The sequence below is a fragment of the Saccopteryx bilineata genome, chromosome 4 (genome assembly GCF_036850765.1).
Source record: "Saccopteryx bilineata isolate mSacBil1 chromosome 4, mSacBil1_pri_phased_curated, whole genome shotgun sequence".
NCBI classification, from domain to species: domain Eukaryota; kingdom Metazoa; phylum Chordata; class Mammalia; order Chiroptera; family Emballonuridae; genus Saccopteryx; species Saccopteryx bilineata.
The window spans coordinates 292,324,934-292,339,842 of NC_089493.1; the positions used below are offsets into that span (position 1 = coordinate 292,324,934).

The 14,909-nt window shown below is 53.0% G+C and overlaps 2 protein-coding genes and 1 non-coding gene across 5 annotated transcripts in view; 1 reads left to right on the forward strand and 2 right to left on the reverse strand.

Moving 5' to 3' along the window:
- The window catches only part of BCL7C (BAF chromatin remodeling complex subunit BCL7C), a 35,864-nt gene extending 34,146 nt beyond the window's left edge, over positions 1–1,718 (reverse strand). Inside the window, exons 1-3 of one of the 2 annotated variants that reach the window (XM_066275800.1) lie at positions 1,312–1,718; positions 693–771; positions 65–173 (exon numbers count right to left, since the gene is read on the reverse strand). In XM_066275800.1, the coding sequence (XP_066131897.1) occupies positions 65–173; positions 693–771; positions 1,312–1,403 (280 nt within the window). In that variant the 5' untranslated portion in view covers positions 1,404–1,718. The remainder of the gene's footprint in view (positions 1–64; positions 174–692; positions 772–1,311) is intronic. The other variant, XM_066275799.1, reaches the window with a different exon arrangement.
- Positions 1,719–3,745: 2,027 nt separating this feature from the next.
- On the forward strand, positions 3,746–10,623 carry CTF1 (cardiotrophin 1). 2 transcript variants are annotated; one of them, XM_066275717.1, is made up of 3 exons: positions 3,746–3,829; positions 5,009–5,127; positions 7,541–10,623. In XM_066275717.1, the coding sequence occupies exons 1-3, from the start codon at positions 3,805–3,807 to the stop codon at positions 8,009–8,011; spliced, it is 615 nt and encodes a 204-aa protein (XP_066131814.1). In that variant the 5' UTR covers positions 3,746–3,804; the 3' UTR covers positions 8,012–10,623. The 2 variants fall into 2 exon arrangements, with proteins under 2 accessions (XP_066131814.1, XP_066131815.1); XM_066275718.1 differs by having other exon boundaries at positions 3,768–3,829; positions 5,012–5,127.
- On the reverse strand, positions 6,738–6,853 carry LOC136336885 (U5 spliceosomal RNA). The gene has a single exon (XR_010731625.1). It is a non-coding gene; the product is annotated as a U5 spliceosomal RNA (small nuclear RNA).
- Positions 10,624–14,909: the final 4,286 nt, after the last annotated feature.

Here is a 14,909-nt window from a genome sequence, read left to right on the forward strand (position 1 = left end):
GGGCCTGAGGTTCCCAGTCCCCTCCTGCTATCCCATACCCCCCCATCCCAGAATCCCTACATACCGTTGAGATCGAGCAGGATAAGAGGACCACCCCCTCGGGGGCTGGTGCCCCTGCCGCGCCGCTCCCGGCCTCGGGACCTCTCTGCACCACCACCAGCCCTCCTTCGCTCCTGGGGATGAGGAGAGGGAGGATCAGAGCTGGCGCCCGCAAAGCCCCCACTTCTACAAGTCAACTGAGGCCCAGGGAAGCCAAAGGCCCTGCCCCCGTGAGGTGACAGAGGTGGTGCACACTGGGGGTAGGGCTTCTTTCTTTTTAATTGATCAATTTTAGAGTGACAGAGAGAGGAAGGGAGAGAGAGAGGAGGCGTTCACTTGGTGTTCCACTTAGTTGTGTGCTCACTGGTCCCTTCCTGTCTGCGCCCTGACCCAGATCGAACCCACAACCCTGGTGTCACCAGAAGAGGCCCTAACTGACTGAGCTCACCAGCCAAGGCTTGGGGTAGGTCTTGAATTCCAGGGTCTGGAGCAAGAAAAAGGGAGAAGGGGGTGGAGTTGGCAATAATTGTAAACATGTGTCTGGGCTGCTGCTGCATTTGATGTCTCAGAGTAGGGACCCGAGGTCAGAATGGGGAGGGGCTTGCCTGAGGCCGCACAGATGCAGCTTCTGGTGGGGGGAGGGGCTTGCTCACCTCTTCCTGGGGGTCCACCACTGGCACCCACTTGAAGATACGAAGGGAAGTATCGCCCACCGTCACCCAGCGCTTCTCCCTGTGGGACAGTGGGGGGACTAGGTCAGAGAAGCCTCAATCGAGAGCCCGTCCAGCCGCCGGGTACATCTGGGGATGCCTGCATAGGTGTGGGTGGTGCGTAAGGAAGGGTAGTTTTGCTAACGGGGCATTGTTAGAGGGACAAAAAGAGCCCTGCAGACTCCAGGGCACACACGGGGGTGCCTCTAGTGAAAGAGTACGGCTTGGGCCGTGGCTCGCAGACCCCTAGGGTATATACATGGGGCACACGGCTCTGGGCCTGGCTTGGGATCCGGGCGGACTTTCAGGAGGAGTGTCAAAGCTTTAGGAGGCGGGGCATAAATGGGGGGGGGGGCTCCTGTTCTGGGAGGACACGGCTGGGGAGCACGCTTTGTAGACCCAGGGTGTAGCTAGGAGAAGGGGGACTGAGCCCTGTACATCCAGGGCGCAGCTGGGCGGCGCACCTAACACCTGGGGCCATCGCTGGTGAAGGGAGGGTAGCCGCCTTTGGAGGAGGAGTGGCCCCGCCATCTCCGGTCCCTGTCCCCGGGACAGCGCTCACCATCTCCGGACCTTCTCGATAGTCGCCATCACCTTCTTGATGTCATCCTTGGCCCGGCTCCGGGTCTCAGCCCGCACGGTCCGGCCGGCCATGCTGGCGGGGCTGGGGCTGGGGCCGGGGCCGAGGCCGAGCCCGCGGCTGGGCCGCCTCCCGTCCGGCGGGCTCAGGCTCGGCGCCAGGCCGGGTCGCCGTTCTCTCCGCCTGCCGTCCCTCCGGGAGTTGGCCGCGCCCTCCCTCGCTCCCCAACGCCTCCGCGAGTCCCCGCCCGGCTTCCTGCCGCTGCGCCCCGCCCGGGCCCGTCCCGGGAGCGGCCCTGCAGCGCGGACGGCCTGAGCCCAGGCCTGGAAACCGGCCAGCCCCGCCCCGCCCCGGCCCGCCCCCTCGGGGCGCCCGGACGCGCAGCGCCCCCTGCCCGCCGCCCCGAAGGAGGTTGGGGTCAGCTCCGCGACTGGACGCGCGCGGCAGGACTGAGGTGTGCGTTCAGACCACGTGGGCGCCGGGAGAGCTAGAGGGACTGTGCCTGGGTGTGCGTCCGCTGCGCGTGGGCGTCCTTGGAACGCGCGCGCGCGGCCGCGTGTATCCACCTTCACCAGCCAGGTTGTCTAGTTCTACATTGTCCAACTATATTCCTTCAACCGTTCATTCAATAATCTGTTAACTGAGTGCCAAGCAAGTATGTGCCAGAAACTTCATGTTAGTGTGTCTCCACCCACTAGAATGGCTAAAATGACAGTGACTGACCGCACCAAGGGTAGGCAAAGAAGTAAAGCAACTGGACCTCATTCATTCCTGGGGGAGTGTAAATTGGTAAAGACGACACTTTGGGAAACAGTTTTCTAATGAAGCCCAAAATACACCCCAACCCTATGATCCAGCAATTCCACGCTTACATTATCAGCACCCAACAGAAACGCATAGGTATGCGCACCAAGAAACGTCTACCGGAATGTTCACAGCACTGTTTAAATATAATAGCCTCAAACCGGAAACAACCCATCAAAGGGGAGTGGAAAAGGAGCTGTATGTAGCCTATTCACACCTTGGACACAGAAAGGAGAATGATGTCCCGCTACACCCAACGGCAAGTCTCATGAAAGAAGTCAGATACAAGAGTATACACTGTATGATTCCGTTTATATGAAGATGGAAACAGACAAAACTAATTTATGGTGTGACAAGCCGGAATAGCAGTCACTCTTGGGACTGGGAGTGGCTAAAGAGGGGGCTCTGGGAACTGGTCATGTTCTGTTTCTTAATCTAGTGCCAGTTCCCCGATCGTATTTACTCTGTAAAAATTCATGGATGTTTGCACTTTTCCCTATGTATGTTATACTTCAAGTAAAACTTTATTTAAAATGAGCGTGTCTTGGTTGATCTGGGGCTGTTTGCCAGCAGATATGACATGTCTAAATTTGTGTTGTTCTGGGTGTGTGTTTCAAAGTGTGGCTATTGTGTCTGCGTGTTTCGGTGTGACTATGTCCACAGAGGTTACAGTATAGGAAGATGGTTACGGCAGCATTTTTGGAGCCAGGCTGTTGGGGTAAAATCCCAGCTCTGTTCGTCTTCTGGCCCTCTGCCAGTAGCCCCTTTCTTCCTTTACTCTGGCAATATCCTTACAGAGTCAGATCTCCTTCCTAGTCCCTTCACTCACATTACCTGCTGTTGTCTGTGGCCTCCCCTCTCCGACCGTGAGTTCCTCAGGGAACCAGAGAGCAGGTATGGATCGTTGGGCCCTTAGAGCCCGGGACACAGTGAGTGTTTGTTTGCACTGGCTTAGTGGAGTTGACATATGAGTAGCTATTCCCCTTGTCCCCCACTCCCGTTTCTGACGCTTGCTCCCATGTGAGAATGAAAGTCTGTATTCAGCAGAAGCAGGTATGTCAGAGGGGTTCTCATTACTGAACCTGGTAAAATGAGGCAAGCTGGGGTATCTGTCCCCCTCCGAGTAGGTGTGATGAGAGGGGATCTGTGATAGGCCAGGAGGTGTATGTCTGGGCAGGTGTTGTCCAAGCCTTAGGGCTCTCATCCCGACCTCTCTCGAGCTCCCTCTCCCCCTCCTTCCCAGACAAGAGAGAGTGCCGGCACATTCCTATCCCGCCAGCTCCACCCTCTCCTATCTCCACAGTTTTCTCCGAAAAGCAGCCCGGGCGCTAACACTTGACTTGCCCCAGATCGGAGCCTGAGCCTCTCCTCCTCCTGGCGTGAGGCAGGCCTGCCTCCCAGGCCTAGGAGCCCCCAGCATCGAGGTCCCAAGTCCACCCACTCAGAGGACCTGCCGCACGGCTCAGGCCCTTTCTCGACTAGGCGGCACAGACAGTGAATTGAGCTCAGGGACAAGGAATCTTGCCTGGGGCGGGGGGGATTCTTTGGGGTTTGAGCCCTGATTGGCTGAGCCTGGACCCGCCCCTGCCCCTTTCCCCCTTCCCCCCCCCCCCTCCGCCCTACACCTTGGAAGGGGGGCGTGGAGGCAACCGGGATCAGCCTGGGGCCAGCATGAGCCGAAGGGAGGGAAGTCTGGGTAAGGGGCTGAAGGGCAGAGGCCGAGTGCCTAAGGGGAGCAGTGGTCCGAAGGGCTGGGAGCTGGGGTCTGTGTCCTCATTACCTCCGGGTCCGGGAAGGGAGCGGCCTGAGCCGGGCAGAGCAGGGCCCGGGTGTCAGGTAACAAGCGATGAGCCGTGGGTAAGCTGTGGGAAGGTGCTAGCACCGAGAGTTCTGAGGGACCCTGGGGGCTGTGCCTTCAGGGACAAGGGCCCAGGGGTTAGTTAGATAACTAGTTCGAGTACACCCTGCGGGAAGACTGGGGTCGTAGCCGGGGTTTTACGCCTGGGTCCTCTTTGGGTATTGGGAAAGAATCTGTTGGAGGCCAGAGGGTGGGGATAGAGTTAGGAGAGAAAAATTTGGGGCCACAGGAGATAGTGAATGACTACCGGAGACGAAAGTCAAGACAGATAAAGATAGGGATAGGCGGTGGCAAACTCAGGAGGGGGTGGTGGTTGTGCCGATCGGGAGTTGCGAGCTAAGACTACATTCCCCAGCATACCCTGGGCGTGTGCACGGGGCGTCACGGGAAATGTAGTCCTTCCCGGGGCGCCACTATCCAGCTTGTGCTCAGGAAAACTAGTCGTTGATTTATTGATGCCGCCTGGTACCTAGCCAGGCACCTTGGGCAAAAGGTCTGTCAGGGAGGGAATGGGACTTCAGCCTTACAATCTGTAAAATGGGCTGAAAGGCACATTCCTATTTGAAGTTCTGTGCTTCAGTAATGTTGAATTCCACCAACAATCACAGAAGTGCAGGGATATGTGAGCTATATATCCTCAGAGGGCTCCCAGGCTGAGGCCAATTCACACAGATAAAAGAGCCATTAAAAGAGCTACGTTGGAATTATGAACAAGCCTTAAGTGAAAGAAAAGTTAATTTAAGGGAGGGATGAGTCTGAGGCTGCACTAAAGAATTGTAATTCCACTCTAATAGTATTTCAACAGTGATTTGAGGACAGGGAACACATTTCAGGTAGAACAACTGTTTGGCAAATGTCTGGTGCCACATTTTCCCATCTAAGACAGAGCTTGCCTGGCTTAAAAGTTAGAAAATTCCGAGCTGAGCTTCTGGGTTCAGGAAGAAGAAGCCAGCTGGAACAATGTGGTCCAGAGTAGGGGTTTGGGCTGCCCTCATTCCAACCCCCCTTTCCCACCAGAAGACCCCCAGGCTGACTCCTCAGTCTCACCCCTTCCCCTATTGGAGGCCAAGATCCATCAGACACACAGCCTTGCCCGCCTCCTCACCAAATATGCTGAGCAGCTGCTTCAGGAATATGTGAGTGGGGACGGGTGTGGGGGACCAGGGGCCTGGGGAACAGAAAAGGATAGCTCACAGGGTTTCCTGATCACCTGTTCTCTCAACCTCATTTCCCAACTGCAGAAATTGGGGCTCCGAGAGGGATCAGTAACTTGCCTCTGGCCACACAGCGAATTAGAGGAGGACCATGTCTGTGTCCCAAATGCCCCTCTGTCTACCTCAGCTTGGAGGCTCCCTCCTTGCTGCTTTAAGACAGAGGCAACCTGACAGCAGAGAGAGCTCTGGTCTGAGGGTCAGGAAACCTAGGTTCTAGGCTCTGAGTGGTTTTGTTACCTCCCCTCCATGGGCCTTGGTTTCCCCAGCTGTAAAAGGAGGCAGCTGAACAAGATGAGCTGTGAACTCTTCTACCTGTGCTATGCAGAGGGGCCAGGAGGAGGTTTCAATCTGGAGCAAAAATTCCATCCCCGGGGGGGATTATACAAAGGAGGAGGATCTGCCAACATCTTTGGTTGGAAAGAGGGCCTTGCCCAAAGAAAGAAGATACTTTTCCAAATTACTCTGGTGTAGTGGAGGAAGGGTGTGGTTTTTTAATCAGACAGACTGTGGGCCTGCCATCTTGCTGTGATCTTGGGCAGGACTGATAATAATAAAATAATCATGTAAAAGTTATTTATTTTTTGCCTGGCCTGTGGTGGCACAGTGGGTAAAGCATTGACTTGGAACGCTGAGGTTGCCAGTCCAAAACCCCGGGCTTGCCCGGTCAAGGCACATATGGGAGTTGATGCTTCCTGCTCCTTCCCTTCTTTCTCTCTCTCTCTTCTCTCTAAAATGAATAAATAAACATCTTTAAAAAAATAATGGTGCAACAATTATGACAGTAGATCGTGGGATAATTGAACTAGCTTTGTAGTCCTACCAACTTTGGTTCAAACTCTAGCTCTACTCCCTCCTAGATGGATTGCCTAGGTCAAGTAACTGTACCTCTTCAGCCCCCACATCCTCATTTACAAAATCAGCATCATTATCATCACACCCATTATTGGGAAGATTAGAAATAGTGTGTTTAGAGCAGCAAGCATTGCCTGAATCAGAGGCAAGATGTTAGTGAAGGATAAATGGTATTGTTATAGCAGTTTTACAAATTCCAAATCACCTTCAGCTTCCATTTGTTTATTCATGTGACAGTTATTCGTGGAGCCCCTGCTCTGTGCCAAGCAAGTACAGAGGTGAGGGAGGGTAAGGAGAGGGAGTGAACAGCCTAGTTCCTCTGGAGGTCCCTGGTACGAAGACAGGACAGGGAGCTGTTTACCCCATTTTGCAGATGAGAAGACGGAGGCTCAGAGAAGGGAAATAATTTTGTAGGAAACCGAACAGTAAATGGAGACTAGATTTGCATCCTGATATGTAAGATAGCATTAATAAAAGAGCTAATGTTTATTGTGCTTTTCCCATGGGCCAGGACCTGCCTTGAGCTTTTTCATATGCTCATAACTACCTTATGAACTTGATAATGTTATTATCTCCTCATTTATTTATTTTTTATTATTTACTGATTTTACAGAAGGGAGGGCAGAGTGAGAAGTATTGTAAAACATTGTTTACATTGCTTATTTTAGACCATCTTAACAAGCCCTGCCAGAGCAAGGCCTCAAAAAATTAGTTCGAAACCCAGAATTGTTTCTCTCCACGGAAATCTTTAGTAAAAGGCGAAAGATTTATGTGATCTGAAGAGAAACCAGAGTATTGGAGCAAGAAGTATTAACTCACAGTTGCTTCACTTTAGTTGTTCATTGATTACTTGCTATATGTGCCTTGTCCGGGCAAGCCCAGGGTTTTGAACCAGTGACCTCAGCATTCTAGGTCAAAGTTTTATCCACTGTGCCACCACAGGTCAGGCATTATCTCCATATAAATTGATTTTACAGAAAGAGGAGAGGAGAGGAGCAAGAAGCATGAACTCGTCATTGCTTTACTTTAGTTGTTCACTGCTTGCTTCTCGTGTGTGCCTTGACTGAGCAAGCCCAGGGTTTTGAACCAGCGACATCAGCATTCCAGGTCAACGCTCTATCCACTGCGCCAACACAGACCAGGCCAAAAAAAAAAATTTTTTTTTTAATTTACTGATTGATTTTCAAGAAAGAGGAAGTGAGAGAAGGTGAGAGAGAGAGACAGACAGAGACAGACAGGAACATAGATAGATCTGCTCCTTTATGTGCCCTGACGGGATGAAACCGGCCACCTCTGCGCTTCCAGACGATGCTCAACCACCCGAGCAATCCGGCCAGGGAAGCCCACTTTTTTTTATTGTTCTGTATGATTTCAAACACTGCAGCTCCGTTGCGAGGACCTTGTCCTCTGCGAGATGGGGAAACTGAGGCCCCAGGAGAGGGCAGGAGTCCCGGGAGTCCCGCTGACCGCCCTGTCTCCGCAGGTGCAGCACCAGGGAGACCCCTTCGGGCTGCCCGGCTTCTCGCCTCCGCGCCTGTCGCTGGCGGGCTTGAGCGCCCCGAGCCCGGGCCACGCGGGCCTGCCGGCGCCGGAGCGGCTGCACCTGGACGCGGGGGCGCTGGCCGCGCTGCCGCCGCTGCTCGACGTGGTGCGCCGCCTGCAGGCTGAGCTGAACCCGCGCGCGTCGCGCCTGCTGCGGCGCCTGGAGGACGCGGCGCGCCAGGCCCGGGCCCTGAGCGCCGCGGTGGAGGCCGTCCTGGCCGCGCTGGGCGCCGAGCTCCGCGGGCCGCGGCCCGAGGCCGCCGCAGCCGCTGCCGCAGCCGCCGCCTCCGCCTCCGCCGCCGGCGTCTTCCCCGCCAAGGTGCTGGGGCTGCGCGTGTGCGGCCTCTACCGCGAGTGGGTGAGCCGCACCGAAGCCGACCTGGGCCAGCTGGTGCCCGGAGGGCCGCCCTGACGCGGGCGCGGCGCGCGGGTCGCTGTCACCCACTCCCCGTCCTCATCTCTCAACGTCTCTCTTAGTGTCTTCATCCCTTTGTCTCCGTCTCTGCCCTCTCTATTGGCGTCATCTGCTTTCTGGCGCTTTTGAACTAGGGACCTTCTTGTGTCGGTGTGTGACTTTCCATGTCCAACATACTGTTGCTTTCTCTCTCTCTCTCCTCCATCGCTTGGGTCTGTCTGCCTCCGTCTCCCTTGCCCCCCCTTACTGTCTCGGGGGTCACTTTGTCGCCCTTTTTCCTCTCTCATCTCAAGGAGGATCAGGGCACCTGATCGCTGTTGCCCTCTGTCCTTGTCCCTCTCCCTTCTTCACTCCCTGCCAGCCCCCTCTCCCCGGATGCCTGCCCCCTCCTGCACTTCCCTCCGTCCTATCCTTGAACCTCCTCTTGACCCTACCCCCAAGCCAGGTCTGTGAAGAAAAACAATCGACATCTTAAAAGAGTTTCATTTCTGAGAATAAATTAATTTTTTTGTAAATAAAATGTTAAAAAAAGCAAAAAACAAAACCAAAGTGAACACTAAAGTTACCAGTATATATAGTTGTTGAAAATGGGGAGACACCTTTGAGGAGTGTAGGATCCTTGGGGTATAGCCTGGTCCTCCAGACATACCCAAAAGCCAAAGTATAAGTAGGAGATTCCCAGGAACCCTGGTCCAGGGATGCCCTCTGTTAGCCCAGGACAGGATGTGGATGTGTCCTGGGCAGGAAACAGATGTGACATGAATCTTTAGTTCTTTTTTAAGAATTGAATTTGCATTGATCGGGAAGTGAAGCCCCTCTTTAAGAAGGGAAGTTGAAACCGTGGCCACAGTCAGAAAAGTAGACTGGGGGAGGAAATGAACTCCAGCGGAAAGAAGAGGAGCCTGTTTGCGCCACAAGGTCCATGTCTTCGTACAGCAAGTGAGACAGACATGAAGACAGCCCCTGGACCTTGCCAAAATGACAGGAAGGGGAAGGCAGGTCTCAGGAGAGCCCAGGAAGGAGACCGATTGTCCCTTCCTTGTAAATGCTCTTCAAAGAGGCATTTTTCTCCACCCTGGAAGTGGGCAGCCAGTACCACTGGATTGGTAATTCATGAAATGGTATCCATGGAAACCCACCCAGATCTGGATGGGAGGTCATAGGACGTAGGCAGGAAGGCCCACGCAGTAGGATATTGAGGTGTAGTTCCCAGGAAATATCTCCAATATATGGCATACAAACCCTATCTGCTAGGCAAGATGTGTCTCCTTTCTAGCCAAGAAGCAAGAAGAGTCCCTTATGACAGAAGAATTGCAGGAAGTCCTGCTTCTTCTATCCGGGGTATTTGGCCTTGAGCAGAGCCAGGTTCCTTACAGCTCGATCTGTCCAGTAGCCGTGTTCTCGGGTTACTACATATCCTCGACATTTCCTTTTGAAGGCTGAGGCCCCAAAGGGGACAAGCCCAAGAGTGTCCTCTTCAGGGGGGATGGGCAGGCCCAGGACGGTCATGATGGCAGCCATGTTGCTCAGCAGGCCTTGGACCCTGAGTCTCATGGCCCCGAGCTGAGCCGAGCCAGCAGGACAGGACTGCCAGGGTTTGAGCTGCTCTGGTCATCCCCCATGAGCTGGAAGGTGCTGGGTCAAGGCCAGGAAGGCCCCCTGGGCACAGCCTAGCTGCTCACCATCATCCAAGGCATGCCAGGTCTTGAAGGAGACAGTGGCAGGTGGCAGGCCGCCGAGCTAAAGGTCAGGGGCTGAGAAGCCAGGGTCACTAAAAGGGCTGCCCTGGGACTGGAGCTGCATGAGGGACAGAGACATGAGTGAGGGGACCAAAGGGGTACCCTGAGGCTCCCACATTTTCACATCTGCCTTCTATGAGACCAGCATCTTTCCCAGGGCGAGTTGCCATCCACTACCTCTCAGAGAGTTGGCGGGAAGTCCTGGGCTCTGCTGGGATCCAATTCAGATTCCTCCATGTACAAGTTGTACAACTTTGAATAAAGCTTCAGTAATTCCCATGTGGCCGTATTATCATGAGATGATAAGAAGTAATATATATAGGCCTGACCAGGCAGTGGCGCAGTGGATAAAGCGTCAGATTGGGATGCTAAGAACCCAGGTTTGAAACCCCGAGGTCGCCAGCTTAAGCATGGGCTTATCTGGCTTGAGCACAGGTTCAGAACATGGGATCATAGACATGACCCCATGGTCGCTAGGTTGAGCCCAAAGGTTGCTGGCTTGAGCAAGGGGTCACTCACTCTGCTGTAGCCCTCCCCCCGCCATCAAGGCACATATGAGAAAGTAATCAATGAACAACTAAGTTGCCCCAACAAAGACTTGATGCTTCTTATCTCTTTCCCTTCCTGTCTGTCTGTCCCTGTCCCTCTCTCTGACTCTCTCACTAACTCTGTCAAAAAAAAAAAAAAAAAGAAGTAATATATTTAAAAAGCCCTTAGCACAGCACCTGGCATACAATAAAAGCCTGATAAGCCACCGTTAATAGATAATAGATTCATATTAATATCATGAACACAAAGTATATTAATTATTTATTATATTTTCAGCCTAAATATATTATTGACAATGTGGTAATAGCCGTCTGTTTTTTATTTACACCACTTAGTTGTTTGTTAATTTTATTATAATCATTGGTAAATAATTGTTCATATGAAATTTAGTTCTCTCCTCCACAAACCTAGACCCGTGACCTCAGTGCACACTGATAACTCCCCTCAGTGGTGGAGCACCTAGTCCTGCTCCCTGTCGATAGGAAGTCAAACAAGCTCAGGGTGCCTAGAACTACCCAGGGAATGGTGGCAGGTGTGGGGCTAGAAACTAGACGTAGTGAGTGCGTGTGGGCCTGGAATATAGGTCAGTGGGAGAGTCACAGACTCCAGAGGTCCAGGGGCCAGGCAGCTCTTGTCACTTGGGGAAGGAGGCAGGACGAAGATGGGGTGGGCGGGGGGCAGGGAGGAGTTTTGTCAACACGTTTCGGTTACCTGTTTTAGACAGGCATTTGTATTTAAAATCGAACAAGCACTGCATGGCCCAAACAGAAGACATCTGTTGGTCAGACCCAGCCAACGGGCTGCCAGTTTGAACTTCTAGGCAGCTGGGGAGTGTGGGGAGAATTGGCATTGAATGTTACAGACCTGGTTTAAGATCCTGGCACTCTCGGTTACTAGCTATGCGACCGCCGCCGGCAAACTATTCACCTTTCGGCCTCCGTTTTCTTATCTGTAAAGTAGATTGTAACTCCATGTCACAGAACTTTCTGCGGGGTCAGTAGGATCATGGGAGAGTGCCCGGCATGGCAGAAGGACCAGGTAAGCAGCACAGCACCAGGCGCTTGGGGACGCACTCGCGACCTGGTAAAGCCCTGCCCTCTGTGGGCTTCCCTGGGACCTTGTGATGGTGCTGAGAGGTCAGCGAAGGGCAGGGTCACCACCCCTTTTTCAGATGGAGAAGCCAAGATGGAGGAAGAATGACTTGCCCAAGGTCACCAGCCATCACTGACATGTTCGTGGGTGTGCCTTTAGTGGACAGAGCCCCTGTGCCCTGGGAGCCAGGGCGGAGCCTCCTCCTGACCCCGCTGTTGCCTCTGCCCAGGGCCGGGCCGGGATGGCAGTGTCCCTCTGCCCCCACTCGCTCTCATGCCCAGTATCACTCACATAAGTTGGCAGCAGCATGGATGTGTTCTTTGGTTTTTTTTTTTTTTTTTTTTTTTGTTTTTTTTTTTGTTTTTTTTTTTTTTTTTTTTAGAAGGACCTCTTTTTCCATGTCCCTGTTTTTTTTTTTTTTAATTTTTTTTTTTAAGATACATTTATTTATTTATTTATTTATTCATTTTTAGAGAGGAGAGAGAGACAGAGAGAGAGAGAGAAAGGGGAGGAGCTGGAAGCATCAACTCCCATATGTGCCTTGACCAGGCAAGCCCAGGGTTTCGAACCAGCAACCTCAGCATTTCCAGGTCGACGCTTTATCCACTGCGCCACCACAGGTCAGGCGGATGTGTTCTTTTGCATGTAGAGGGCTAGGCTATAGGTTTGACTGATGGGCTCAGCTGGGGAGCTGGGGACCCCCACCCTGCAGGGTGGCAGCAGCAGGGTCAGCAGGCAGAGGGGGCTGGCCAAAGAAATCAGAGGTCAGCACCAAGTCCCCAACCCCATCTACCGATGGATTCATTTATTCCTCATAATTCAAACGGGTACACAGCCCCTGTGGTCTACAACAGACTTGTGTAGCCAAGTCACCCTGAAAGTAGATTATTTCTGACCCAGAACACTGCCTTGAACTCCGGATTCCTGTATTCAACTTCCTGCTTGACAGTTTCCCTTAGGTATTAATAAGCATCTCAAACTCAAACTATCCCCACTCAACTGTCTTCCCCATCTCTAGTGACAGTGCAGGCTTCAGTTCTTCCAGCGGCTCAGGTTGAAGCCGTGGCTTCTCTCTCTCTCTCTCTCTCTCTCTCTCTCTCTCTCTTTTAAATTTTTTTCATTTGTTGATTTGAGAGAGAGAGAGAGAGAAAGGGAAAGAGAGAGAAACATCAGTTTGCTTTTCCACTTATTTATGCATTCATTGGTTGCTTCTTGTATGTGCCCTGACCGAGGATCGAACCTGCAACCTTGGTGGTGTTTCAGTAGGAAGCTCTAATCACCTGAGCTACACGGCCAGGGGCCATGGGGTCCTCTTTGGGGCCTTCCTGTCCACATGCAGCCCTACTGTAAATCCCGTTGCCTCTACTCTTAAAAGGTAGTCAGCACAGGTCTGTACTTCTTGAACCTAGTTCTCATGACAAGGATATATTTACTTTGTGAACATTTATTGAGCTGTACACTTATAACTTGTGCACTTTTCTGTATATTTGTAATTTTCAATAAAAAGTTTTGAAAGATGAAAAGATGTATCCAGAACTGAACCCTCCTTTGGCTGCTGCCACCTGAATCTCAGCCGCCAGCACCTCTCACCGGACCATTACAGCAGTCTCCCCGCTGGTCTCTGCTTCCGCCATTGCCTCCCCTCTGCCCCCTGCAACTCCTCAAGTCCAGTTAGATCCGACCTCTGCCTGGCCCCTCCCACTGCTCACACCTCACCCAGAGGGAGAGCTGAAGTCCTCACGAAGTCCCCGGTGTGGTGGGGAGGCCCTCTGCGCTCACCTCCTCTCTTCTGCAGCGTTCCCCCCTGAGGCCAGGACCCTCCCCAAATCTCCCCAAGACGGGCTCCTTCTTGTACTGCAGGCCTCAAGGTAGATAGCAAAGGCCTCTCTCTCCCTCTTCGGGATTTATCGTCTTCATAGACTCATGCTATTTGCAACTATGTCATTGACTTATTTGTCTGTGTGCTTGTTGCTGTCTCTCTCCCTCGACTGCTGGCTCCGGGAAAGAGGAAACCTCACCGGGACCATTCACTGCTGCTCCCCCCACACCCAGCACAGAGCTTAGTGTTTGTTGAATGAATAAATGAATGAATGCTGCCATGAGCATTCTGATCCCAGCCTCTTCGGTCACTGTTGAAAGCGGAAATATCTGGATTGGAGGGTATGCTCATTTTAAAATTGAGTAAAATGCTGCTGAACTGTTCTCTCAAATGGCAGGCTCTATTTGTGTTCCCACCAACTGGGTGAGGCTCAGAGAGGGGGTGGTCACCTCAGGGTGCCAGCAGAAAGCAGTGAAGATGAGAGGCCAACCGCGATGGCCTCCTCTACTCTCCTTTCTACATCCTGCATTCCCGGAAGTTCAGCGTTTAAGGGAAGGCTGGGAGTGAAGGCTGTTTCCTTCATTTATTCAACACAGGAGGATCATTGCCCTCAGATCTGATCACGCTGTCATTCTAATTTACTTAATCACGTGTATTGTCTGTGTGCAGAATGAAATCTCCACGGGACCCTAGATTTTTGTGTTTGTTCACTGCTGTATCCCCAAATGCTTAAAGTATTACCTAGCACAAAATAGGCTTCAATAACTAGATCTTGAACGAATGAATGAATGATGGATGGCTGAAGTCTTCTGGTGTGCAAGGGTTTGGTGCTTCCCAGCAGCTGCGAAGTCAGCCAGGCGCAGCTGGGCCGGAGGGCCTGGGCAGTGCCCCTCCCTCCCTGGTCTCTGGGGTCCTGGAGCCCCCCCCTCACCCAGTGAACAGCTCATGCTCTCTCCTTGGCTCCTTCCTCTCTGTGGTCTCCGGTCTCTGGGCGGTTCTGGGGCACCCGTCCTCCTGTCCCCCAGATGGCTTCATACCTGCTGCTGAGCCCTGAGGCCACCCCAGAGGGAGGGAGGAGTCACATGGAGTAGGGAGTGGGGAGAGGCACAGAGGTAGAGAACAGGCAGGGAAGGGGATACTGAGGTGACACCCTAGTCCCCTATAACTCCCAAACTCAGCCTTAAACCCTGATTGCTGGGAGGGAGGGATTGTGGGGGACAGTGGGGCCACCCTGCTGCCTGCAGCTCCATATGCACGTCCTAGGATCCAGCTTCCTGTGAGGAGGCGGCCCCCTGCTCCCCTGCACTGCCCCACAGAGGCCCAGCATTGGGTCCTGGCTTTGGAAAGGGACAGGATGGGTGACCTGTGGGCAGCATCACCCACACCCAGGTGCACTCTTAGACACAGGATCGTGCACACGTCTACACACACGTTGATAGAAGGCACACATCAGATACGTGTACACACTTTCATCCATCCATCCATTCAAGTATGTATTGATCCCTACTGTGCGCTAGGCCCTGTTCAGGGTGCCGGGGTGGAGCAGAGCACAAGTCAGGACAAAGATCCTTGCCCTCGTGGAGCTGGCTCCCCACACCTACACACACGTCATATCACATGTACCCAGCCAGGTCTGCACACATTACGCAGACTAGTACGCACGTGTTCACACAGGTGCACAGATAGGTGAATGCAT

Bases quoted from the DNA above. Each gene is read 5' to 3' on its own strand.
- CTF1 (XM_066275717.1), top strand. From the start codon at position 3,805: ATGAGCCGAAGGGAGGGAAGTCTGG. The intron at 3,830-5,008 runs GTAAGGGGCTGA...CTTTCCCACCAG, and splicing joins CCGAAGGGAGGGAAGTCTGG to AAGACCCCCAGGCTGACTCC. The intron at 5,128-7,540 runs GTGAGTGGGGAC...CTGTCTCCGCAG, and splicing joins AGCAGCTGCTTCAGGAATAT to GTGCAGCACCAGGGAGACCC.